Genomic DNA, 27,799 nt, shown 5'->3' with positions numbered 1-27,799 from the left:
CAGTTTATGAAAATGTATATGTTGTATATGGCCCTTTTTATTATTTTATTTTTTAGGGATTCTTAATGAGAGAGAGAATGCCAGATGTAGAAAACTTAGACAAGATTGTGAAAAATAAAAATGTTCCAGAAGGACAACAGGATGCATTTAAGACCGGATTTGCAGAGGGTTTCCTGAAAGCACAAGCTCTCACTCAGAGGTCGACTGGTGGGTAGACTGAAAATATTTTATATTTATTTCTCACCACATCTGCCACTAGGGGGCGCACATGGTTCTTGATACAACTGGCATACTAAAAAGCTCTGCTGTTTTTGTCACAGCCATTCTTGGTATGCCAGCCTTATTAGGTGTTGGCCAGATAATGACTGCTGTGGACTGTCCTCCCGTTTTCATGGACCGTGTTCGAGAAAGAGCGGTCATACGAACCCATTTAAATATGCAGCCAATTACCCATCAAATTAAGGCTACTTTCACACTTGTGTTTTGTGCGGATCCGTCTGCATCCGTTCAGAATGTTTGTATTATCTGTAACATAGCCAAGACTGATCCGTCTTGAACACCATTGAAAGTCAATGGATGACGGATCCGTTTTCTGTTGTTCCAGATTGTGTCAGTTTCATCAGACGGACACCAAAACGCTGCAAGCAGCATTTTGGTGTCCGTCTCCAAAGCGGAATGGAGACAGAACGGAGGCAAACTGATGCTTTCTGAGCGGATCCTTTTCCATTCAGAATGCATTAGGGCAAAACTGATCCGTTTTGGAGCCCTGAACGGATCTCACAAACGGAAAGCCAAAACGCCACTGTGAAAGTAGACTAACAAATGCTTGTAGTGAATGCATCTTTTATGGGTCATATAAAATCCTTGTTCCTTGGCAGCTCATTGCTTTGTGTAAAGAAGGATGTGCTGCAGTCAAACAAGGAAACTATGGGGATGAACGATCATCGTGACAGCCCTGATCATTGCTGCATGTATCTACAGCTGATGAGCGGGCAATGATCCTTCCCGATCTTTTCCTCTCTATCGTCCTATGTAAAAAGGCTTTTAAGCTCTTTTCACATCTGCATAGTGGTTCTCATTTATAATGTATAAGCAGGACCCACCGGGCTCCATTGGCTTTCTATGGGATTTGTTTTCCTTTTGATGGGTAAGGCTACTTTCACACTCGCGTTTGGTGCGCATCCGTCATGGATCTGCACAGATGGATCCGTTCAGATAATACAACCGCATGCATCCGTCATGAACGGAACCATTTGTATTATCTGTAACATAGCCAAGACGGATCCGTCTTGAACACGATTGAAAGTCAATGGGGGACGGATCCGTTTTCTATTGTGCCGGATTGTGTCAGTGAAAACGGATCCGTGCCAGGACGGATCCGTTTGGCTCAGTTTCGTCAGACGGACACCAAAAGCAGCGTTTTGGTGTCCGTCTCCAAAGCGGAATGGTGACTGATCGGAGGCAAACTGATGCATTCTGAGCGGATCTTTTTCCATTCAGAATGCATTAGGGCAAAACTGATCAGTTTTTTGGACCGCTTGTTAGAGCCCTGAACGGATCTCACAATCGGAAAGCCAAAACGCCAGTGTGAAAGTAGCCTAAGCTAGAGCTGCATGCCATAGAAATTTTCCTGTCTAAACAATGTTATCTCTGACCAAGGCTCCAATGCAGATGTGAACGTAGATTGATGTGGATTGGGAATGTGACACTTTCTGATGTGCAGACTGAGCCCTGAGCATCGTCCAACATCCTCAAATGCCGCATAAGATCTTCTGCTACATCTTACCGTTGGTTGTATGTTTTTACAGTTGAGATCGATTTCGTACTTTTATAACCATTTATTAAAGGGGTTTTCTAGTTCTTGAAAACTGATAGTCTGCAGTAGGTCTGTGCACCGCTGCTGATCAGCTGTGTGAACGGGGCTATGGGGCTCCAGTGAGTTGCATGAACCCTTCATTGTAAACCAGGCACATGTCACACTTTTAATATCGGCTGTGCCTGGCATTGGCAGCCTCATTCATTTGAAAAGGACGAAGCTAATGTAAGCTGTAAATCCTGTCACAGCCGGTACTAAATGTGCAGCTAAACGACGGAGATGCTGAGTGTCAGACCTACGCCAGTCTAATATTGATTTCCTATCCCAAGTATAGGTCATGAATTTTAAAGGACTGGTTGGAAACATTCAGTTTGTACCTTCACGTCTCATTTTTCTTTGATCTACACAATTGAATCAGAAAATTCTTGTGACTAAACAAGATTTTCTCTTAATGGTTTTCTAGAATCACTGAAGAGAACCCGCTACATCCTGCTGGCTGTATTGTTACTTGGCATCTACGGTTTGTCAAAAACCCCATTTCTGTCAGGTGAGATTCATGCACATATTGAAGAGCTTTTGTGCTTTTAAGAACATCCTTTTTTTTTTTTTTTTTTTTTTTTTTTTTTTTTGTGATCACAGTGTTGGTAAACCTATCAGATGAATACATGGTTTGGAACTTGTAATTTATCCTTTTTAAAGGGCTGTGGTGTGCAGACCTCTGACTGGTGGGACCCACGATGGTGATCATAGTTACCTGATCTCTGGCGCTGGGTCCTGGCTAGTTTGCTCCCCGGCCTCCTCTGCTTGTTTCGGGTCCCTATATGTAAACTTCCGGTTTGACGCCTCGGTAGTGGTGATCTGCTCCCCTTGCGTCTGTTGACCATTTGACGTAGCGCAAGTGGAACAGCGGCCATTGATTGGTTGCAGCGGCGCCAAATAGGAAGTTTACACGGAGGGACCCAAGACTAGCAGCGGAGGCTGGGGAGCAAATAAGCCAGGACCGAGCACTGGGGATCAGGTAAGTATGATCACCAACGTGGGTCCCGCCAGTCTGAGAGGTCTGGAAATTGGTGCACTCTATGGTAACTTTCTGCTTTTTCTGAGCTCAGTTGTACATGGGGGCTATCTTCAGTGACTGACAGCTATCTCTGTATAAAACACATACACAGAAACTGTTATCAATCACTGATATTAGCCGAAGGGGCCACCCTGAGCCCAGAAAGAGCAGAGATTTAAATTTATAAAATTAGAAGTTTCATTGAATCTTTTCCCACAAATCTATCAGTCTGCTCAGCTCATCCTGCTCCCCATCATGACGCCTGCAGATTGCAATGCATTTAGTGGTGACAGGTTCTCTTTCTAAAGAGGACCTGTCATGTCCTCTTAGAAGAACAACTGGTTGCGTACCTTTGTAGCCATATTTCCGTTACTCCTGCACTGCTTATTTATTCTCCTGGCCTTCCCCATTTGGCTGCTGTTGATGCTGTTCGTTTCAGCACTGATAGCAGTAGATTGTTAGGTGGGCAGCCCCCAGTGGTCAGCGGCTGATCATCGGAAACATCCACCTGACAATTTACTGCTATTGACACCAATAGTGGCCGAAAGAGGGAAGGCTAGGAGATATTAAAAAATTAAGACTTATTCTCTTTAAGCATATTTAAATATGTATAACCTTTTATTTTTGCAGTTCGTTTCAGAGCGACATCTGGCCTTGATGCAGCTGTTGATCCAATTCAGATGAAAAATATCACTTTTGAGCATGTGAAAGGGGTGAGTACAGATGAAAAGGGCGCTGTACAACCGACTATGGGGCATCAGATTCGTACAGATAACACGTGTTTTTGTTAAGATAAGAAGGGACTCTATAGCTCATGGTCTATCCCCTATAATGCCATACTACAAGTGGAAGTATTGGCAAACATGCAGGTGGTACTATAGTCACTTGGGGTTTGCCGTATCTTGCTAATGAAATTGCATTATCACATTGTAAAATCAATATTAACCCCTTAAGGACACGTACGGCGCAAGGTCTGCCGGGTGCTGGGGCAGGATCGTGGGGGAATCGGGGCACCATGGCTGCTCTTACTGGCAGGCATCCATTCTGGGTAAGGGCAGCATGGTGTCTTTCTGCCCCCTTCAACTCCAAGCGCTTCGATTGGCTGGTCAATGAAGACCGACACATTGCAACGCCAGAAGCAGAAGGAAGCTGCGGGGGTGGTCATGGGGAGGTGAGCGGTGCTGAACTAGTCAGCACCAGTTTCCTCTGAGGTCAGGCAGGTGAACTCCAGTGTTTGGCGTCCCCTGCCAACGCTGTGATTGGCTGGAACCACTCTTCAGCCAATAGCAGCACAGGAAAGGGCTGAACCTGTCTGCAGGCAGCCATTCTAGCTGGTAACTGCGTGCAGAGGGGTTCTGTCCTTGTTGGCTTGCTGGGACTTTTGGTGCTGAAAGAAGAAAAGAAGAACAATATCTGGAATTGCTGCAAGTTGATTTTTAAATAGTGTTCTTTTCTCGCCCATATTCATTGGTGGACACAGAGACCATGCTATAGCTATGTCCTCTAGGAGGCGTTGACACTAGTAAAAGCTGTGAGATCCTCCCCTGGCAGCTATACCCCCTCCAGCCTGGAGAGAGAGCTTCAGTTTTTTCTAGTGGGATCTCCTTAAGATTTTTTATTTTAGTTTATTTTTTTCCTTCTTTTCCAGATGGGAAAACAGTGGACGCCTCGCCTCCCTGTTGACCTCCTTACGCATATTCACAAAAATTTGCAAGGTGCATACTTATGCATTGGCGGGCGCTGCGTGGTTTTGCAGGCGGCAGTTCTCAGTTGCCTGCAGGGGTGCTTGCTCCATGTGTCTGTGGTTTTCCCCCCCTGTGGACTGCTCTCGGACGTCCCATGGTCTCTGTGTCTCCCAATGAATATGGGCGAGAAAACAAGATTTTTGTATAACTTACCAGTAAAATCTCTTTTTGAGGGGAGCTTTTACTAGTGTCAACGCCTCCTAGAGGACATAGCTATACCCACGTTTTTTTTTTTTTGTATCTGCAGTAAATTTTTATATTGCGGTGTCTGCACGGACACACCAAACGTCAGCTTGCGTGTGTTCTGCAGCCGTGAGCACCAAAAAGTACCTTTTTTTTTTTTTTTTTACTGGTCGCTTTTGTGCTCAGTTTTTTTTTTTGGTGTAAAAAATACATTGTGTTAAATAGAAATCAATTTTAGGTAGTGTGTAAATTTTTTCACACACAATATCTGTGTGCGTGCGTTCTGCACCTGCTGAGCGCTGATCAGAAACATAAATTTTTCCGATCGGTCTGCTCAGTTTTCTGTGCAGATTATTTTATTTTCCCCAGTGTAGTTAGTTCTATATATACAGTGAGGAACAGAAGTATTTGAACACCCTGCGATTTTACAAGTTCTCCCATTTAGAAATCATGGAGGGGTCTGAAATTCACATTGTAGGTGCATTCCCACTCTGAGAGACAGAATAAAAAAAAAAATACAGGAAATCACATTGAAAGGTTTTAAAAGAATTTATTAGTCTTGCACTGCTGAACATAAGTATTTGAACACCTGAGAAAATCTGTTAATATTTGGTACAGAAGCCTTTGTTTGCCATTACAGAGGTCAAACTTTTCCTGTACTTCTTGACCAGGTTTGCACACACTGCAGCAGGGATTTTGGCCCACTCCTCCACACAGATCTCCTCTAGATCTGTCAGGTTTCGGGGCTGTCGCTGAGAAACACGCAGTTTCAGCTCCCTCCAAAGATGTTCTATTGGATTTGGGTCTGGATACTGGCTAGGCCACTCCAGAACCTTGATATGCTTCTTACGGAGCCACTTCTTGGTTAACCTGGCTGTGTGCTTCGGGTCGTTGTCATGTTGGAAGACCCAGCCACGACCCATCTTCAATGCTCTGACTGAGGGAAGGAGGTTGTTGCTCAAAATCTCACAATAAGTGAGGGGGAGGGGGGGGGGGGGCAATTCAGACCTGCGGTTTGCGGTTTTACCTTATCCGGCGGACGGCGGTGCCATCGGGTCCCCATCCGGCTGTAGGGGGGACCTGATGGCATGGAAGGAAGCGCGATGCCTTCCTTAGGCATCTGCGCTGCCTTACGGTGACGAGCCTGTGAGATCCAGCCCCCTGGATCTCACAGACCAGAAGTTTGTATAAGTAATACACACAGTATTACTCATACAGCCAATGCATTCCAATACAGAAGTATTGGAATGCATTGTAAAAGGGATTAGACCCCCAAAAGTTGAAGTCCCAAAGTGGGACAAAAAATAAATTAAAACAAATGTTGAAAAAATAAAGTTTTCCTCCCAAAAAATTAAGTTTCAAGTAAAAATAAACAAAACTTCATTTCTCGCCCAGTTTCCTTGGGGGACACAGAAGACCTTGGGTATAGCTCATCTCCATAGGAGGCGTGACACTAAGTGAAGACTGTTAAGCCCCTCCTCCACAGCTATACCCTCAGCCTGGAGAGAGAGACTGCCAGTTTTTGCTTAGTGTCCAAGGAGGCAAGACACTCCCTGCTCTGCAGGGCTGTTTTCTCCTTGTTTAAATTTTAGATTTTTACTTTTTTCTTTCTTTTTGTTCCAGATCATCGGGGACAACAGAGACGCACTAGACCTCTCTGCTTCTCCCGGGGTTGAGCTGCGCCAGTGCCGGTCACCCGCACTGCTGCCTCCCCCACAGAAGGCAAGGTGGACCAGGGCAGCCTAGCTCCCCTGCATCCCGCCAGCGCAAGGGTCGCCTGCACGCCAAGTCCCTCTTCCAGCGTCCTGCCACTACGGTGCCAGTAGCTGAAGGGGCGACCCTGCTGGAATGGACCGAGGGTGAAGACGGCTATGGTCAGAGAGTGGCTTCTCCAGCCCTACGTCCCCCACCCCCCCACCCTGGTCTCCTGCGTGCCTGACCCCCCCATACTGGGCTTCTGGACCCTTCCCCTGCTGGACCTAGGCTGGCCCCTGGGGTGCCGCAGTGCGGCAATCTGCTCCCTGCCTCCCCCCCCCCCCCCCCCCCCCCCTTTTCCTGGCCCTCATAGGACATGCAGCTAGTGGCTGTCTCCCCACAGCTAGCTGCAGAAGCTGCGACATAGTTTCTGCCGTTGCCTGCCTTCTCCTCACGGGCACCCCGTCTCTGGGTCCCCCCATCTCGCCTGATCACATTGGGCCTTACCGGAGTGTTGCTCAAGGCCTGAGGCTGTGGAGTAAGGCCTCGCCTCCGGCCAGCATTAATATTCCGGTGCGGCTGGGCGCCGCAAAAATTTTAGGCTCCGCGGCCTGCTAGGCCGCAATTCCGGGCCTCTGACCCTTCCGGCCGGCGGGGTGGGCTCCCGCGGCCGGCAAGCCGCCATTCCGGGCCCCTGACTCTTCCGGCCGGCGGGGTGGGCTCCCGCGGCCAGCAAGCCGCCATTCCGGGCCCCTGTCTCTTCCGGCGGCGGGGTGGGCTCCCGCGGCCGGCAAGCCGCCATTCCGGGTCCCTGTCTCTTCCGGCCGGCGGGGTAGGCTCCCGCGGCCGGCATTGGGCTTGACTATGCCCCAGCAGGCTCCGTCCGACCGTCGGTGCCGGTCGGCGGGGCTCCGCAAATTTTGTCCTAGGCTTCGCGGCCTGCTGGGCCGCAATTCCGACCGGCCCACGGGGTGGGCACCCGCGGCCGGTTTGAAGCGCCATTCCGCCTCAGGTCCCGGCGGTACATAACGGGCCGGGCGCCGCAAATTTAGACCCCGGCTTCGTGGCCTACTAGGCCGCAAAATTCCGTCCTCTGGGGGAGGGGGCGGGAACTTCTCCAGGCGCGAATTCTTCCCGCCTGGGGGTTCCTCCGCCCCCAGGGGATCGCAGCGCCGCCCTCCAGGCCGGATCCCTGTTAACCCTTTGGGTACAGGCCGGCTCCCAAATGGGCCTGTATGGTTGGCCCCCCTTTTTTCCTGTCTCTCAGGTGCCCCTATATGGTGGCTCCCCTTTAGCCTCAGAGAGGCTGTGTTTAAAATAAAAAATAAATAAAAATAATAATAATAATGAATAATAGATCACTGATTTCTATTGGACTGCGCAGGACGCTGCAGCCTCATCAGTAGTGCTGCATGTCTGCATGACCTCTTTCCACAGGCGGCATTGTGTTGCGCTCCCAGCCTGCGTCGCTGCTAGGGCATTTCCCCTTTTAGGCGGTTTTCTTGCTCTCTTCCAGGATACGGCGCTGGCCAAGTGCATGCGGCCCTTCCGTAGGCAGCATTCATCATCTCTCCAGTTATGGTGCCTGCCATGTGCATCCCCCCCTTTCCTAGGCGGGATACTGCACTCTCCCTGGCTGCCGGCTGGCCATGTGCATGACCCCCTTCTTAGGCGGAATACTGCACCTTCACCGGATATGGTGCTGGCCATGTGCATGACCCCCTTCCATAAGCGGAACGCTGCACTCTCTCTGGATTTGCTGCCGGCCATGTGCGTGACCCCCTTCCATGGGCAGCACTCACTGGATTCGGTGCCGGCCATGTGCGTGACCCCCTTCTCTAGGCGGAACGCTGCACTCTCACTGGATTCGCTGCCGGCCATGTGCGTGACCCCCTTCCATGGGCGGAACGCTACACTCTCACTGGATCTGTTGCCGATCATGTGCATGACCCCCTTTTTAGGCGGAATACTGCACTCTCATCGGATACGGTACTGGCTATGTGCACGACCCGCTTCCATAGGCGGAATGCTGCACTCTCACTGATGTGCTATGATGTACTTATGTACTATGTTATGTACTATGTTACTATGCTGCACTCTCACTGGTTTCGCTGCCGGCCTTTTCATAGGCGTTATGCTGCACTCTCATTGGATTCCCTGCCGGCCTTGGGTATGCCTCCTTCCCTCAGGCAGCATACATACATCCCTCTGTCTGTGGTTGTTTCCTCGCAGGTACGTTGCTGGCCATGTGCATGTACCCCATACATGGCAGGGTGCTTGCACTCTCGCTGGATCCGCTGTCGGCCATATGCATGACCCCTCTTCCGTGGGCGGTGTACGCACTCTCGCTGGATTCGCTGCCAGCCAGGGGCATGCCTTCCTTCCTCAGGCGACATACACACATTCTTACTGACTGTGTTTGTTCCTCGCCAGTACGTTGCTGGCCATGTGTATGACTCCCATACATGGCGGTGTGCTCGCACTCTCCCTGGATGAGATGCTGGCCATGTGCATTACCCCCCTTTTTCTGGGCGGCATGCTACACTCTCACCGGATACATTGCTGGCCATGAGAATGCCCCTCTAACATGGGTGGAACGCTTGCACTTCCATTGGATACGGTGCTGGCCTTGTGCGTGACCACCGCTCATTCCATGGGCAGAATTTGGCACGCTCATGAGATTCACGGCTGTCCTTGTATGGCTGTGCTGGACTTGTACATGTCCCCCTTTATTGGCAGAGTAGTTGCACTCTCGCTGAGTTCAGTGTTGGGTGTATTATTGCACACTCACTTAATGCTAGGATAACCCTGTGCATGTTCCCCTTTCACTAGGTGGACCTCCTGCGTTCCTGCTGGATTATAGGGTATGTCCTGCTTCTCTGAAGTAGGTACGGCCTTAGGCATCACTCCCTTTTGGGACGGGCCTTTGCACTTTTGCCGACTGCAGTTTGCCAGGTACAATTTCCCCCCTTTCGGGGCGGACTGATTGCGTTCCATCGCATGCTATACTAGGCTTGTGCATAACTCCCTTTCAGGTTGCACTTTGCAATTCCGTACATGCTGTGGCACTCTGTGGCGAGCCCTCCTTTTTCTAGGTGGGTTGGCCTTCTCACTGCTTACGGGGCTGCTCGTACGTATGCCTCACCTGCTTCCTGCGGCATACTTTTGTTTTCTTGGGATACGATGCTTGCCGCAAGCCTTGCACTCGTCTCTAAGGAGTTCATTCTGTCCACCTGACCCGGACAGGCTCTATTGCTCTCTGCTGCACCGAGCTGGGTGGTACTCATTCATTTAGTTGGCCTTTCATCCCAGGGAGTGTTCGTGGGTCCTAGATGCATGCCCATTCGTCCTTCCGCGGCATTGCTTCCCTGCGCTAGTGGTCACATGGTCGAGAGTGCTGTTGTCTTCAGCGCCCCTCGAATTCTTCGTTGGCTCTGGCAGGACTGCGGTTCCCTTGCCTGCTGCAATTTCCTCCTCTTCGGATGCAGTGTGGTATGAGTCCTTCCTCTTGGCGCCTCTACGCTTCAGTCTGATCTGCTACCAGGTTCGGGCCGCTCTTCTCGGGAAGGTCACCCAACTTCTCTTGGGTGCTCGATTACCCAGGTCCGGAGGACCTCCGCCTTGGGTTCTTCAGGGTATTCGCCTTCTGCGAGGCGGTGAACCGGGCGTCTCACAGTGTAGCGGGTTCTGCTTTTGAGCTGTCCTATGGCTTCCCTGTTGCCCACTCCTCCTCCTTTCGGTTGGAGGGTGTTATGCCGGCCTCTGTCTCGACTACCTTATCTCGCCGGCTCTGTTCGGCTCCCGCTCGGTACAGATCACTCCGATGTGGCTTCCCGCCAGACTTCAGAGGCTGTTCTTTCACTGTCCTCCCCTCTGGGGAGAGCATGGTTGTTCATGTGGATGGTTCCGGTGTTCCTTTTGGCCTCGTACTGTCTCCCTTGTTCACACTGGCTGTATTAGCTGTGTGCCTATTTACCGAGTCTACCGCGTTCTGTCCTCCCGCTGAGTGCAGATTGCGTGGTCCATTCTAAGACAATGGTCCTGCTGTAGACTTACCTTCTCGGTAACTTGGGGGGACTACCTTTCGGTCCAGATTGTCCTTTGATCTCCCTCACCGGGACTGTACAACGTGGCTACATCAGAATGGACTTTAGCCTGTCTTGTCCTGGCATCTGGCGGATCCTTTTGGTTCCTTTCCGTCTGTCCTTCTGCTCCCCCACTCGGGTGGATACGGGACAACGTTGCTCGAGGGCCGACGGGACCAGTTTTGTCGACCCTTCTGCCCGTGTTACTGGTCTGCACCTGATCACATTGGGTTTTCGCCCGCTTGCCAGGCGACTCCAGCGGGTTCGCTACTGTCCGCTCCTGGCTGTGTTTCGTCCAGGATCTGTCGTAAGACTTAGGGTTTTTTGTCTATGGTTCTGTGGGAAGCTGTGCATTCCCCACTCTGAATTTCTCTCCCCATGGTTCTGTCTTTTTTCCAGTCCGGCCTGGACCTGGGACTGGGACTCCTTTACTTGAGGTGTCAAGTGTCGGCGCTGTTCTTCCTCTTCCAGCGTTCCCTGGCCCTCTGGGCCTGTCAAGACCTTCTTCCTCGGAGTGGCTCTTTGGTTCCTCTGTACTGTCCTTCGGTACCGCCCTGGGGACTATATACTGAGCTCTCGGCGCTCCAATCTTGTCCTTGGAGCCGTTACAGAAGTTCTCTCTACCCCTTCTGTCCTGTACGGTTGTGTTTCCGTATCAGTCGTGTCTCTGACGGGTGCCTGAATGGCCCCTTTTTTGTTACGAGCCTTCTGTCTTTTCCCAGGACAGGGCTGTTCTACATCCCGTTTCTTCCTTCCTTCCTTCTGAAGGTGGTGTTTGCCTTTCGCTTCAACACTTCACCGATTTGGACGTTGTTTGGGCCTTGCCGTTTTTACTTGGAGATCTCCGACTCTTGTCGACGTTCGGCCTCTTGGGTTTCCAGGAGGTCCGTGCATAGGGTTGACGGACTCCAGGGTGGTTTTCCTCCGCTTGATCAGATTGGCTATTGCTGAGGTTACCGCACCAAGGGCAGGATTCTGTCTTTGGTGTCACCGTTCATTCACCAGAGTGGTCGGTGCCTCCTGGGCCGGAGGCATTGGGCTTCGGCCATGCATTTGGGCAAGGCGGCCACAGGTCTTTCTTGCACGCCTTACCGAGTTCTACAGGGTGCATACTCTGGCTTTGGCAGATGCTGCCTTGGCCCGCCTGGGTCTGCAGGCGGCGGTTCATTGATGCCTTTCGGGTGCTTCACCTTGGTGCTGTGGTCCCTCCCCCTTTTGGACTGCTTTTGAACGTCCCAAGGTCTTCTGTGTCCCCCAAGGAAACTGGGCGAGAAAACGAGATTTTTGTATAACTTACCAGTAAAATCTCTTTCTCGCTCTTTCCTTGGGGGACACAGCACCCACCCATTCATTGTTTTTCTCTGCACGGTTTCCGAGTTTTTGTTACCCGTTGGGTAGTTGGCTTGTTGGTTCCTTGTTGGACTTTGCCTTTTCTCACTACTTGGACACGCAACTGGCAGTCTCTCTCTCCAGGCTGAGGGTATAGCTGTGGAGGAGGGGCTTAACAGTTTTCACTTAGTGTCACGCCTCCTATGGAGATGAGCTATACCCAAGGTCTTCTGTGTCCCCCAAGGAAAGAGCGAGAAAGAGATTTTACTGGTAAGTTATACAAAAATCTCGTTTTTCCCCAAATAAAGTTTAAAAAAACTTGGTAAAAAATAGAAAAAAAAAAAGTATACATATTAGGTATCGCCGCGTCCGTATCAACCGGCTCTATAAACATATCACATGACCTAACCCCTCAGATGAACACCGTAAAAAATAAAAAAAATTAAAACTGTGCTAAATAAACAATTTTTTTGTCACCTTACATTACAAAAAGTACAACAGCAAGCGATCAAAAAGGCGTTTGCCCACCAAAATAGTACCAATCTAACCGTCACCTCATCCCGCAAAAAATGAGCCCCTACCTGAGACAATCGCCCAAAAAAAAAAATAACTATGGCTCAGAATATAGAGACACTAAAACATCATCATTTTTTTTGTTTTAAAAAAGCTGTTATTGTGTAAAACTTGCATAGATAAAAAAGTATACATATTAGGTATCGCCGTGTCCGTATCGACCGGTTCTATAAACATATCACATGACCTAACCCCTCAGATGAACACCGTAAAAAATAAAAACGGTGTAAAAAAAGCAATTTTTTGTCGCCTTACATCACAAAAAGTTTAATAGCAAGCGATCGAAAAGTCACACGCACCCCAAAATAGTGCCAATAAAACAGTCATCTCATCCCGCAAAAATCATACCCTACCCAAGGTAATCGCCCAAAAACTGAAAGAATTATGGCGCTCAGACTATGGAAACACTAAAGCATGATTTTTTTTTTTGTTTAAAAAAAGAAATCATTGTGTAAAACTTACATAAATAAAAAAAAAAGTATACATATTAAGTATCGCCGCATCCGTGACAACCTGGTCTATAAAAATAACACATGATCTAACTTGTCAGATGAATGTTGTAAATAACAAAAAATAAAAATGGTGCCAAAACAGCTATTTATTGTTACCTTGCCTTAGGGGTGGGCGATATGGCCCAAAATCTATATTGCAATATAATTTTAAGCATGTGCGATATATATCGCGATATATTGTTTTCTATATTTGGGGGGGGGGGGGGGGGGGGTGTTTTAAACTTTTTTTTTACTTTTTATTTAATAACTATTAGCCTCCTTAAGGGCTAGAACCCTTGTCATATTCTCCCTAATAGAGCTCTATTAGGGTGAATAGGACTTTACACTCTCCCTGCTGCCCTGTGCTTTGTGCACACAACAGCAGGGAGCTGACCATGGCAGCCAGCCTCTGATCAGCCCCCCAGCCTCTCCCTCTTATCAGCCCCCTCTGGTAACTCAAACCCACCCCCCCTCCCTCCCCAGTATTAATCATTGGTGGCAGTGGCCACAGGGTCTGTCTCCCCCATCATTGGTGGCAGTGGGCAGTTCCGATCGAAGTCCCAGCAGTGTAATGCTGGGGCTTTGATCGGTTACCATGGCAGCCAGGAGTCACGCTACTGAAGTCCTGGCTGCCATGGTATGTTAGTGAGCAGCATTATACTCACGTGCGCCGTGGCCGCCGGGCGCTCCTTCTTCTCATAGGTCTGTGCGGCGCATTGCTAATGCTATAAGCATTAGCAATGCGCTGCACAGACAGAAGAAGGAGCGACCGGCGGCCACGGCGCACGTGAGTATAATGCTGCTCACTAACATACCATGGCAGCCAGGACTTCAGTAGCGTGACTCCTGGCTGCCATGGTAACCGATCAAAGCCCCAGCATTACACTGCTGGGACTCCGATCGGAACTGCCCACTGCCACCAATGCAGAGACTGAAGAACATTCCCGGCACCCGACCTCTGACAGGACGCTGTGATCCGCACGATATAGGCGATATGCACAAAATGCATATCGTGGCACAAATTTATATCGCCTATTGCCTATATCGCCCACCCCTACCTTGCCTCACAAAAAGTGTAATATAGAGCAACCAAAAATCTAGGGGTGCATCAGGGGGGCTTCAAATGGGACATGGTGTCAAAAAAAACAGTCCAGCAAAATCTGCCTTCCAAAAACCGTATGGAATTCCTTTCCTTCTGCGCCCTAATGTGTGTTCGTACAGTAGTTTACGGCCACATATGGGGTGTTTCTGCAAACTACAGAATCAGGGAAATAAATATAACATTTTGTTTGGCTGTTAACCCTTGCTTTGTTACTGGAAAAAATGGATTAAAATGGAAAATTTGCCAAAAAATCGTAATTCTGAAATTTTTACATTTTAACACTATTTGCCATTAACTCTTGTGGAACACCTAAAGGGTTAACAAAGTTTGTAAAATCAGTTTTGAATACCTTGAGGGGTGTAGTTTTATAGAATGGGGTCATTTTTGGGTGTTTTCTATTATGTAAGCCTCGCAAAGGGACTTCAGACCTGAACTGGTCCCTAAAAATTGTTTTTTTGAAACTTTCTGAAAAATTTCAAGATTTGCTTCTAAACTTCTAAGCCTTGTAACATCCCCAAAAAATAAAATATCATTCCCAAAATGATCCAAACATGAAGTAGACATATGGGGAATGTAAAGTAATGACTATTTTTGGAGGTATTACTGTGTATTATTGAATTTTTTTACAAATTTTGGGTAAATTTGGTATTTTTTATAAATAAAAATGATTTTTTTTTACTTCATTTTACCAGTGTCATGAAGTACACTATGTGACAAAAAAAAAACAATCTCAGAATGGCCTGGATAAGTCAAAGCCTTTTAAAGTTATCAGCACTTAAAGTGACACTGGTCAGATTTGCAAAAAATGGCTGAGTCCTTAAGGGGTTAAGGTGAAATAGGGCTGAGTCCTTAAGGGGTTAAGGTGAAATAGGGCTGAGTCCTTAAGGGGTTAAGGTGAAATAGGGCTGAGTCCTTAAGGGGTTAAGGTGAAATAGGGCTGAGTCCTTAAGGGGTTAAGGTGAAATAGGGCTGAGTCCTTAAGGGGTTAAGGTGAAATAGGGCTGAGTCCTTAAGGGGTTAAGGTGAAATAGGGCTGAGTCCTTAAGGGGTTAAGGTGAAATAGGGCTGAGTCCTTAAGGGGTTAAGGTGAAATAGGGCTGAGTCCTTAAGGGGTTAAGGTGAAATAGGGCTGAGTCCTTAAGGGGTTAAGGTGAAATAGGGCTGAGTCCTTAAGGGGTTAAGGTGAAATAGGGCTGAGTCCTTAAGGGGTTAAGGTGAAATAGGGCTGAGTCCTTAAGGGGTTAAGGTGAAATAGGGCTGAGTCCTTAAGGGGTTAAGGTGAAATAGGGCTGAGTCCTTAAGGGGTTAAGGTGAAATAGGGCTGAGTCCTTAAGGGGTTAAGGTGAAATAGGGCTGAGTCCTTAAGGGGTTAAGGTGAAATAGGGCTGAGTCCTTAAGGGGTTAAGGTGAAATAGGGCTGAGTCCTTAAGGGGTTAAGGTGAAATAGGGCTGAGTCCTTAAGGGGTTAAGGTGAAATAGGGCTGAGTCCTTAAGGGGTTAAGGTGAAATAGGGCTGAGTCCTTAAGGGGTTAAGGTGAAATAGGGCTGAGTCCTTAAGGGGTTAAGGTGAAATAGGGCTGAGTCCTTAAGGGGTTAAGGTGAAATAGGGCTGAGTCCTTAAGGGGTTAAGGTGAAATAGGGCTGAGTCCTTAAGGGGTTAAGGTGAAATAGGGCTGAGTCCTTAAGGGGTTAAGGTGAAATAGGGCTGAGTCCTTAAGGGGTTAAGGTGAAATAGGGCTGAGTCCTTAAGGGGTTAAGGTGAAATAGGGCTGAGTCCTTAAGGGGTTAAGGTGAAATAGGGCTGAGTCCTTAAGGGGTTAAGGTGAAATAGGGCTGAGTCCTTAAGGGGTTAAGGTGAAATAGGGCTGAGTCCTTAAGGGGTTAAGGTGAAATAGGGCTGAGTCCTTAAGGGGTTAAGGTGAAATAGGGCTGAGTCCTTAAGGGGTTAAGGTGAAATAGGGCTGAGTCCTTAAGGGGTTAAGGTGAAATAGGGCTGAGTCCTTAAGGGGTTAAGGTGAAATAGGGCTGAGTCCTTAAGGGGTTAAGGTGAAATAGGGCTGAGTCCTTAAGGGGTTAAGGTGAAATAGGGCTGAGTCCTTAAGGGGTTAAGGTGAAATAGGGCTGAGTCCTTAAGGGGTTAAGGTGAAATAGGGCTGAGTCCTTAAGGGGTTAAGGTGAAATAGGGCTGAGTCCTTAAGGGGTTAAGGTGAAATAGGGCTGAGTCCTTAAGGGGTTAAGGTGAAATAGGGCTGAGTCCTTAAGGGGTTAAGGTGAAATAGGGCTGAGTCCTTAAGGGGTTAAGGTGAAATAGGGCTGAGTCCTTAAAGAGGACCTTTCACTAGAATAAAACATTAAACTAACTATACAGACATGTAGAGCGGCGCCCAGGAATCCCCCTGCACTTACTGTTATCCCCGGGCGCCGCTCCGGTTATAGCCTCCGGTATATTCATAGTTCGGCTCCACCCAGGGGAACCTGCCGGGGTCTCCTTCTCCCAGGCTGTAGCGCTGGCCAATCGCAGCGCTCAGCTCATAGCCTGAGAGAAAAAAAAGCCTCTCAGGCTATGAGCTGAGCGCTGCGATTGGCCAGCGCTACAGCCTGGGAGAAAGAGACACCGGCAGGTTCCCCTGGGTGGAGCCAAACTATGAATATACCGGAGGCTATACCGGGAGAACGGAGCGGTGCCCGGGGATAACAGTAAGTGCAGGGGGATCCCTGGGCGCCGATCTACATGTCTCTATGGTTAGTTTAGATGTTTTATTCTAGTGAAAGGTCCTCCTTTAAGGGGTTAAAAGCCAATGAATATCTATTATGATTAGAATAAGTAAATATAACTTTTTACACTTCTGAAAAGGCATAACATGATACAGGGAGAGCTGTCGGTCATCCTGTGTGGGCAGGATAATCAGGACTCTGTCTTTCCCAGGAGTCAGGATTTACTCTGCCTCTTACTCAGAAATCCTGCTCTCAATCACATGAACTGATATGTCCCAGAGGTCAGCTTCTCTCCCTCTATCATGTCCTGCTGTCAGATAGCAGAAATCACCCGACCGTTTCGCCAGGACACTGTAACTGTACTGACAAGTTTTTGTTGGAAAGGTTTGTCAGAATTGGTCAGTATTCATATATTTGTGTATGAACAGGTTGAAGAAGCAAAACAGGAACTACAGGAAGTGGTAGAGTTTTTGAAAAATCCTCAGAAATTCACAGTTTTAGGAGGCAAACTTCCCAAAGGTAAGTAATATTCTGTGATTCACAAAGAAAGTGGAGATTATTTTATGCATAGGTTTCATGGGGTTGTTTTCGTTCGCCGTGTTCTCCCAGCTGTGTGACCTTACTCCCATAATGTACGACTTAGGGGTTGTCCCCATTTCCAGTGCTGAGGTTCGCAGAAGAGAGTACCAGACTGGTGCCGAGTGCGCCATGTCGGTGGATTTGCTGCCTCCTGCTCATTTCAGAGTGGGAATTTGCCAGGGCATAGCAGGAAAAATCTAATGGAGGCTGTAACGTAATAAAAACAGCTTCTTGGTACATGGATTTTTCCCACAATATACTTATCCCCTCTTCACATAGCTGTATTCCGGAAGTCCCATAGAGAGGGAATAGAGTGACAGAGCATGCTCAACCTGCCACTTCATTCATACATTGACATAGAAGCCCGTTCTCTTGATTGCTAGAGATCCCAGCAGTCAGACCCCCAATGATCAGATACTTGTCTAGTATCCCTATCCTGGGGCCTCTCTAGGGCCTCAAATGGCTGTCATATCCTGTCCTCCTATTTGGTAAGAGGAGACCCCAATAATATGACTTATGGATGAAAACTTACTGACTGACCTTTTCTCGTAGGCATCCTTCTAGTTGGTCCACCTGGAACTGGGAAGACTCTGCTTGCTCGAGCTGTGGCGGGGGAAGCCGACGTTCCTTTTTATTATGCTTCAGGTTCTGAATTTGATGAGATGTTTGTAGGCGTCGGAGCAAGTCGCATTCGAAATCTATTCAGTAAGTGCACCGCGTGTCAGTGTAAAATTTGTTATTGCCATTTTTACCAGTTTCTACTTTAAATTGTGCAGACCTGTCTGCGCACCCTTCTATTGAATATGCAGAGTATTAGGCCTCATGCACATGACCATATTGGTTGTTCAAATTCAAACCACATTTTTTGCGGATCAGATGCGGACCCATTCATTTCTATAGGCCGCAAAAGATGCCGACGGCACATCGTGTGCTATCCGCACCTGTATGTCCGTTCTGCGACTCCACATGAAGATGGAACATGTCCTATTCTTGTCCGTATTGCAGACAAGGATAGGCATTTTTACAATAATGCAGGATTGGAAAAGTACAGGGCGCACACGGCCAGGATCCGTGGTTTGCGGACCACTAAACGGGTATGTTGTCTCCTGACGTCTTCATGAGGTTTCCTCTGCAGGTTTTTTTTATACTTTATTTTGTGCAAACTCACTAATAGAACTTTGATTGAATATGCTGGACAGAATTAGAAAAACATGCCTGATTTCTTCCATAACCCGCACCACATCTGTAGACAGGCATGGCAGTACTTGTAGAAAGCAACCATGTTTTTCTTATCCTTTAGAACCCATCAGTGAAATCCATCTAAAGATTTCACTTGCGTCCTAGAATGTCCCAAAATAATATTGTAAGTCCCTATCTAACACACTGCCTAAAATCATTTTAAGTTGAGATCATTAAGATCTTCTGTTGGACATGGAGGAAACACATAGACGTGGCTTATAAATTGAAGTGAAGCAGTTCATAATGTTTTATGTACGTACTCGCCCATCAAGGTTCTTATATAGTGGATGATGAGACTTTGTAGCTCTACACAGATCCATGACCTTGTGGTTTTGAGGTTCACTTTTTTTCCCTCTCTTCTTTAAAGGGGAAGCCAAGACCAACGCACCTTGTGTCATATTTATCGATGAGCTGGATTCTGTAGGGGGTAAAAGAATCGAATCCCCCATGCACCCATATTCCAGACAAACGATTAACCAGCTCCTTGCAGAAATGGATGGGTATGTATATTAAACTAAAGAGTACTTTTATTTATTTGGTAATGATTTTACATTTTTGTTCTCTGTCTAACTTAAAGGGGTCTTCCATGTTGTAGATATTAATAACCCATCCTTTGTATAAGTGATGTCAGAATGGTAAGAGTTGGGCTCCTAGCACGGTTTCCAGAGTCTATAAAGAAAATCATGTCACACGTCGGGGCATGCTGTACACCGGAGTCAAGGACGGCGTTTCAGATTGTGTCAGGATCTGTTCAAGGAAAAACTGGTGGTTTAGCATGCAAGTTGAATCAGTTTTGTCTGTGATTATGTTCAGTTTTTCTGTGCATATGCAATCAGTTTTTGATGCGTTTTTCATGTGAGTAAAGAGAAACTGAAGAATAACTCTCATCATCTCCCCGCAACTATCAGTGCATCCAGATGCCTTCCATTTTTCACACAGGTCCCATTAATTTCTTTGGGGCAAGGGCTGTTTAATAAACACGCTGTGATTTTTCCTGATCGGTGATGACGTGCACATGTCCACATACCCAGCATCAGGATTCAGTCCACACATCGCATCTGGACGAAAATCTCGCTCATGTGCAAGAGGCTTAAGGCAGACAGCATAAAGGAGGCCTACTAGTACATAAAATATAACATTATAAACTGTGTGCGCTGCTGAGCCGTATCCATGCACATCATTGCAGTGTCTTGTGCATGGACTCGCCGCTCTTCCTGTCTTTACGCATATAACATGGAAATTGCTAAATTAACAACAGTTAAAGGGATTATCTAGGAAATAATTGATATTGATGACCTATTCGCAGGATGGGGCTGAGCTGCAACTAGGCCATGTGACAGAGATGTACGGTGACGTCACATGGCCTGGGAAGAGGCCGCGGCACTCACAGAGCACCCGGCTACTTCCTACAGCTGATCGACAGCGGTCCCAGATATTAATTCCTGGATAATCCTTTTAGGTTATACTTGACTTTACTCAAATCTAGTGTGCGGTGTTTGGCTCACAAGCTTGATTCTTTAGTATTTAACCTTGTTTTTCAGCTTTAAACCCAATGAAGGGGTCATAATCATTGGAGCAACAAACTTTCCAGAAGCTTTGGATAAGTACGTATTACAACATTTTAATAATAACACATTGTAGTGCTGATTTATTATTATTATTATTATTTTTTTTTTTCCTTTTCTTAAAGTGGTTCTTCATGTTTAGAAAAACATGTTTGATTTCTTCCAAAAATTGCTCCACACTTTTTCATGAGTTGTGTATGGTTTTGCCGTTCAGCCTCATGGAAATGAATGAGCTGCAATAATTCACACAACCAGTGGACAGGTGCATTGCTATTTCTGAAAGAAGGCAGCCTTGTTTTACTAAGCCTGTACAACACCTTTTAAAGGTGCATTCCCAATTTTGTCTCTCAGGACTTGCCGTAAAGGTCTGATAGATACGGGTCTCGGGAACAGGGCCCCCATTTGCAAGCTGCTGTGCATGCGTGGCGTCCTTCCTTCACTTCTGTGGGAGTTCTGAGCACAGCCAAGCAACTGCGCTCTGCTGCGAATGTGTCATATAAGGCCAAGATGGGAAAACCCCTAAAACTTGAGCTTGACTAAAGACTCTAATAGCTGCAATGACTATAGTAAAGGTCTTGTTCCCATGCAGTTCATACTGCGTGGACCTAGGTTATTACACTTTATAGCGATGGACATTCGACAGACCAGTGCAATTTCCCTTATTCCTTTTTTTTTACATTTTTAATTTTTTTTGCCCGTCTTACTCTGATGGTGGCCCTGCCTAAGATGTAAGTGTCACGTTCCCACCCATGACAGATGTGAGAAGATCTGAGAGACTGGCGGCACGTGAGGTTATCTGACAGTCTCTCTCTGTTCTCAGCTTGCAGTGTTGTTGTTTAGTAATGATCACACCTCTCGTCAGGTGCAGCCTGTGGTCATTACTGAGGCTCTATTTAGTCCTGACTCACACTGCTTACCATGCGGTTGATATTTCCTGCTTGTTGTTGGTTGAGCTGGAGTGTTGTTCCTTTGGATCTCTTGCTCCTCCATTCTTCTTTAAAGATAAGTGCATTCTGTTTTGCATTTTGTTGTTTGCTTGTGTCTGTTGTTTTCTAGGCCTCAGGGAGACGCTGGTTCCTTCATCTGGGAAGAAACCAGTAGTCTCATTCCCTGCCACTACTCCTAGGGCCTTCCAGGGTCTCCAGGGCTTAGGTTACGGTATATGAGTATGTCCACCTTCTGCGTCTACTCATACTGGCAGGAGTCAGGGAGAGGTCTAGGGATTCCTAGGAGGTCACCATCCCTCTTCCTTAGCTTTGTGGCCTAGACTCTGGTCTATTCCCTTCTGTGTGTATCCTGGTGTTATCCCATCCCCATTACGTGTGACAGTACGGTTGTATGCAGCAAAACAATGATCCATAGCAAAAATGCATAAAATATTGAAAAGCTGTGTAATGTGTTCAATCTGGCTGTGTTGGTAAAAAAAAAAAAAAAATTGTTGTCTCCGCCTAGTGCTTTAATACGCCCAGGTCGATTTGACATGCAGGTGACCGTCCCCAGGCCAGATGTGAAGGGACGCACAGAAATTCTTAAATGGTACCTCAGCAAAATAAAGTATGACCAGTGTAAGTATTACATAACTTAGTATATCATAAAAAGTGAATTTCTATATGCTTTTACTAACATGGAGTTATTAGACACATGCCCTGCTTTTCTTCATGTGCACAGACCGGAGTTGCTTCTCCATAGACCCACATACGTGCAAACAATGTAAATAAGTTATCGCCTCCTTTGCTGTGATACTTTGAGCATTTGTTACGCTAATCCCTCATTCTTGCCATTGTATCTACCTCATCCATAGTTTGGACAAGAATGTGCAATGCACACATTGTTACCTGCGTATTTTGCTACAGGTTTTCAGGGGATTTCACAGTAAAATGTGTAGCATAAGTTGACCTGCTATGAATTTGAAAATCTGCATCCCGGTCAATTGGTCCCGCATACTTTTTCGGCAGTGTGTGGGTGAGATTTTCTGAAATTTCAAGGCCTTTGCTTGTACTGTGATATGGTGCATATTCACCATACACATAGCCATGTCATCAGATTAACAGCATATCCTTCCCATGTGTACATATCCTTAGGGTTGATTGCAGCGATCAGTAAATTGAAAAACCATAGAACTTCTTCCACTCCTTAACAAAGTATGATTTACATGTATATTCTATGCCTATAGGAAATGTATGGAACGGTCTGAGGAGCAGAGCACACTCCATACGCTGCACATGATGTGTTATACATGGCTGAAGCCAATGGCGGTGTGTTTTCCAAGTGGTGTGGCACTTGGGGACATGTTACTGCCAAAGTCAGCCATTGGCTTCAGTGGCACATGTTACCATGTCCATGCCTGGCCTGAAGTAAACAAGCCAGAAAGATGGCCTAACTGGAACCCAAGGTGCAGGACTGCGGTGCTAGGGAGCAGGAAATTATGATTCTTTCGTTGGTAGCCACTAGAAGTATGGGCCTGGTCTTGTTTTAAAGCTGGCATGGCAAGCTTTCATTCCACACCAGAATCGCAGGATATATCGCTGTTAGAAATCGAATTGTGAATAACAGCAATATCTTCTGATGTAGTGAAGAAAATGCTGTGATTCTGGTATTGGTTAAAAGCTTGGACAAAGCCATATCTCTAGCTGCTACCTATCCAGAGATATAAGCAGCTAAAGTTAGACCCCCCCCCCCCTCCTTTACTCTGGGAGGGGGGAGTTGGGAATCTGATGACCGCTTGCAGCTAGAAATTTGTCATTATCATCATTGTTCTGACCACCTCCTTTCCCAATTATATAAAAAACGTAATTGGTATGGACTGTAATGTCAGAACTATTAACCCCCATCTCTTAGCATTGGACCCATTTTTTGTTTAGCATTTTTGTGTGTGTCCCCCCCTCCCACGTTCCAATAGCCATAACTTTTTAAATTTTCTGTTTATACAGCCATATAAGGGCTTATTTTTTTTGTGGGATAAGTTGTATTTTAAGGGCACCATTTAATTTCCCATGTCTTTTATTGGAAAATGGGGGGAAAAAATTCATTGGGGGGGGGGGGGGGGGTAAATTTGAAAAAAATAAAAAATAAAATAAAGGTTTTTGGGGTTTTAACATCACACGCAGATTTTTTGACATTCCCACAAAGAATTAATTTATTTCCTGTTTTTTAATACAAGATATGGTAAATTAAATTACAGGTACTTGAGTCACATGCACAAGATTGTATTGTAGAGCACCGCTTTATAATACGGCGTCCATAACCTTATGGGTCCACAATTGTACCTTGGTACCAGGATAGTGATGATGATGATAATAATTTTTCATCGTTATTATTTTTATGTAAGCTGAATTCCTTTAGTCAGATAAAGTTCCCAGAAAATTGTGTTAATTTCCGACTCCGACTCCGGCATTAACGAGTGAATAGTAAGCTAAAATTGCCATCTTATTGTTATAGCTCTTGATGCTGAAATTATTGCTCGTGGCACCGTGGGATTTTCTGGAGCCGAACTGGAGAATCTGGTGAACCAGGCTGCTCTGAAAGCTGCTGTGGATGAAAAAGAGATGGTTACCATGAGGGAACTGGAGTTTGCCAAGGATAAAATACTCATGGGTGCGTATTGTGCCTTTACGTGCTTTTTAAATAGCATGAAAATTTAGGCTAGGCTGCAGGTGGTGTGGCATGTCTGCTATCTGGAAAGTAAATACACTAAAACAGTAAAAGCTATCGGAATCTGCCCATTTCTACTGCAGCATCTGCTAATGCCATATTACATGGTGCCTATAGGAATGAATGGTTGATCATGGCTCATATGCTCACATGGGGTTATCCAAAACGGGAGCTGCTCGTTTATAATTGGCCCTGTATATGAGAGGCCTGTTTCGGACGACGGCTATCTCTCCCACACATAAGCATACTCAGCTTGGCCGTGAGAGGAGAAAGCTGCTGCCAGTCACCTCTGGCAATGGCTTATGTCACCAAGAACAAAAGTATCCGAGCTGAATTCCAACTCCCTCGATTTGTTATCTCCCCATCTGCTGTCAGGTGAGAGTCAGGAGGCCCCATACACATTAGATGGTCAGCAAACCTGCCAAAATAGGTGGATTCAGTCAACATACAGTGGATATCAAAAGTCTACACACCCCTGTTAAAATGTCAGGTTTCTGTGCTGTAAAAAAAATGAAATATTTTAGGTGGAGGGAAGAAAACAAAAAAAAAAAATAATAATGTGGTTGCATAAGTGTGCACACCCTCTTATAACTGGGGATGTAACTGTTCAGAAATAAGCAGTCGCATTCAAAACCATGTTAAATAGGAGTCAGCATACACCTGCCTTCATTTAAAGTGCCTCTGATTAACCCTAAATAAAGTTCAGCTGCTCTAGTTGGTCTTTCCTGAAATTTTCTTAGTCGCATCCCACAGCAAAAGCCATGGTCCACAGAGAGCTTCCAAAGCATCATAGGGGTCTCATTGTTAAAAGGTATCAGTCAGGAGAAGGGTACAAAAGAATTTCCAAGGCATTAGATATACCATGGAACACAGTGAAGACAGTCATCATCAAGTGGAGAAAATATGGCACAACAGTGACATTACCAAGAACTGGACGTCCCTCCAAAATTGATAAAAAAAGACGAGAAGGAAACTGGTCTAGGAAGCGACCAAGAGGCCTACAGCAACATTAAAGGAGCTGCAGGGATATCTGGCAAGTACTGGCTGTGTGGTACATGTGACAACAATCTCTCGTATTCTTCATATGTCTGGGCTATGGAGTAGAGTGGCAAGATGAAAGCCTTTTCTTACCAAGAAAAACATCCAAGCCAGGCTACATTTTGCAAAAACACATCTGAATTCTCCCAAAAGCATGTGGGAAAAGGTGTTATGGTCTGATGAAACCAAGGTTGAACTTTTTGGCCAGAATTCCAAAAGATGTGTTTGGCGCAAAAACAATACTGCACATCACCAAAAGAACACCATACCCACAGTGCAGCATGGTGGTGGCAGCATCATGCCACGGGGCGGTTTTTCTTCAGCTGTAAATGGGGCCTTAGTTAAGCTAGAGGGAATTATGAACAGTTCCAAATACCAGTCAATATTGGCACAAAACCTTCAGGCTTCTGCTAGAAAGCTGAACATGAAGAGGAACTTCATCTTTCAGCATGACAACGACCCAAAGCATACATCCAAATCAACAAAGGAATGGCTTCACCAGAAGAAGATTAAAGTTTTGGAATGGCCCAGCCAGAGCCCAGACCTGAATCAGATTGGAAATCTGTGGGGTGATTTGAAGAGGGCTGTGCACAGGAGATGCCCTCACAATCTGACAGATCTGGAGTGTTTTTGCAAAGAAGAGTGGGCAAATCTTGCCAAGTCAAAATGTGCCATGCTGATAGACTCATACCCAAAACACTGAGTGCTGTAATAAAATCAAAAGGTGCTTCAACACAGTATTAGTTTAAAGGGAATCTGTCACCTAGTTTTACCTTATAGAGCTGCGGACTTGCAGGGATAGATACAGGCATGCACAGTTCGTTCACTGAGGCTGACGCCACCAAAGGGAACAAACACTTTGCCGGCACTGTGCATGCGCTAGCCCGTGCATCGCGAGATTACGGCACTGTAACTTTGTTAGCAAGGAGGAGATTCCTGGATGCAGGCGGTGCTGGGCTCCTTCACAGGGGGCGTGGCTGGGCTCCTTAAGGCTGGGTTCACACTTGAGCGTTTTACAGCGCGTTCAAACGCGCTGTAAAACGCTCAAGACATGAAAACCAATGCTTCCCTATGGCCCTGGTTCTCACTTGAGCGTTTTACAGCGCGTTTGAACGCGCTGAAAAACGCCCTACGCTCAAACAAGTTCTTGAGCTTCTTTGGGGCGTTTTGACGCGCGTTTGTGGCCATAGGCCACTGCAGTCAATCACTCAAACGCGCGTTGACTATTGCAAAAAACGCGTATAAAAATGCGCGACAAAAACACGCGTTAAACGCGCATATCAAATACGCTCAGGTCTGAACCCAGCCTAACCCTAAGTAACCACGCCTTGGGCACCTTACTTGGCTAATTTACATATCTAAAAAATAATTTTTTCAAACAAAATTAAACAGCTATGGCACAGGTATATTTGCGCATATGCTAGCGGAGATCTATCCCTGCATGTCCGCAGCTCTATAGGGTAAAACTAAGTGACAGATTCCCTTTTAAGGGTGTGCACACTTATGCAACCATATTATTTTATTTTTATATTTTTTTTTTCTTCCCTCCACCTAAAAGATTTCAGTTTGTTTTTCAATTGAGTGGTACAGTTTATAGGTCACATTAAAGGTGGAAAAAGTTCTGAAATAATTTATCTTTGTCTCATTTTTTTTACATCACAGAAACCTGACATTTTAACAGGGGTGTGTAGACTTTTTATATCCACTGTAAATTCTATGTGCCAGCTTTATTCTGTGCCGTGGAAAGCTTCCAGCTGAGATAAGAGAACAGTGTCCCGTACTGTCTAAACTAAAAACCCTATCTGTAAGGGTGAGTTCACATTGCGTTTTTCCCATCTGTTTAACGTATACAAAAAACGTATATGTTAAACTAATGCCTCAGACAGATGCCATACACTGGCATCCGTTCACCGTAGAGTTCCATTGTAAAAAAAAAACAAAAAACTGGCGTTTCCAGGGTACAAAAATATGGTGTGCTGCGTTTTTCTTTTTTTTTTTTCTAATGTATGCTTCATATGACGCGATGTGAACCCACCCTAAGCTGAACAAATTGGCTAGCATTTACTAATGTGATCGCACCTAGATTCTGGGGTAAACTGCACTAAAATTCAGCGTTTTGCTCTGGTTCTAGCAATCATGTGATCACCAGGAGCTGGATATCTGCACAAGCTGTTGGGTCTTACCAGAACCAGATCAGCTCTACCAGTGCTCAACTCCCAGTCAGCTGTTTGAAGCAGTAGTGGCGCTCTTGCAAGCGCTGCGTCTGCAAAATGACCTGTGTGTTGTCTCACTTGAATGGGACAAGTAGTTGTAATTACACTGCGCCATCTCTGTGCGCAAGAAGACACACAGGCAATTTTAGAAACGGAAGCAGCGCTTGCAAGCCAATCTGATATTGATGACCTATCATGAGGCTAGCTCATCAGTGTTGACCCACTGTACACCCACTTTAAGTCACACGATGGGGATTGTATGTGTGTGGTTTGTTTTTACCCTTGCTTCATTCTCCCTCATATGACATTAATAAATGGGAATTCGAGCACTATATGAGATTTATTTTATTCATTCAGTACTAACTGTGTTCTAAGTTTCCTCTAGATAGAGGGAGTACTCCGGTCCGACTGCTGTATTAATAGGATATTTATCTGTGTTTTATATTTTATATCAGCAACATATTGTAGCAATATGGGAAGTAGTTTCCTTCACCGTGTAGATTTTATAACGTTTATTGTCCTTGCTTTTCACCTGGCTGTGTTATTTTTGTGCAGGGCCTGAGAGGAGAAGTGTGGAGATAGATGACAAGAATAAAAAAATTACTGCCTATCACGAGTCAGGACATGCAATTATCGCCTATTTTACCAAAGATGCCATGCCCATTAACAAAGCGACCATCATGCCCCGGGGGCCAACACTCGGTCATGTGAGTCATGCATAAT

General features: G+C 46.2%; 1 protein-coding gene across 2 annotated transcripts in view; it reads left to right on the top strand.

Annotated features, from left to right (window-relative positions):
* The window catches only part of YME1L1 (YME1 like 1 ATPase), a 69,032-nt gene that overhangs the window by 31,196 nt on the left and 10,037 nt on the right, over positions 1–27,799 (top strand). For both annotated transcript variants that reach the window (XM_040434372.1, XM_040434371.1), the window contains exons 6-15: positions 57–207; positions 2,280–2,363; positions 3,504–3,586; positions 17,220–17,310; positions 17,923–18,075; positions 18,977–19,109; positions 20,151–20,213; positions 21,627–21,739; positions 23,613–23,768; positions 27,632–27,783. In XM_040434372.1, coding sequence (XP_040290306.1) covers positions 57–207; positions 2,280–2,363; positions 3,504–3,586; positions 17,220–17,310; positions 17,923–18,075; positions 18,977–19,109; positions 20,151–20,213; positions 21,627–21,739; positions 23,613–23,768; positions 27,632–27,783 — 1,179 coding nt within the window. The remainder of the gene's footprint in view (positions 1–56; positions 208–2,279; positions 2,364–3,503; positions 3,587–17,219; positions 17,311–17,922; positions 18,076–18,976; positions 19,110–20,150; positions 20,214–21,626; positions 21,740–23,612; positions 23,769–27,631; positions 27,784–27,799) is intronic.

The sequence above is a fragment of the Bufo bufo genome, chromosome 5 (assembly GCF_905171765.1).
Source record: "Bufo bufo chromosome 5, aBufBuf1.1, whole genome shotgun sequence".
NCBI lineage: Eukaryota > Metazoa > Chordata > Amphibia > Anura > Bufonidae > Bufo > Bufo bufo.
Note: the sequence above shows the minus strand (reverse complement) of the source record. Positions and strands in the feature narration are given on the sequence as shown.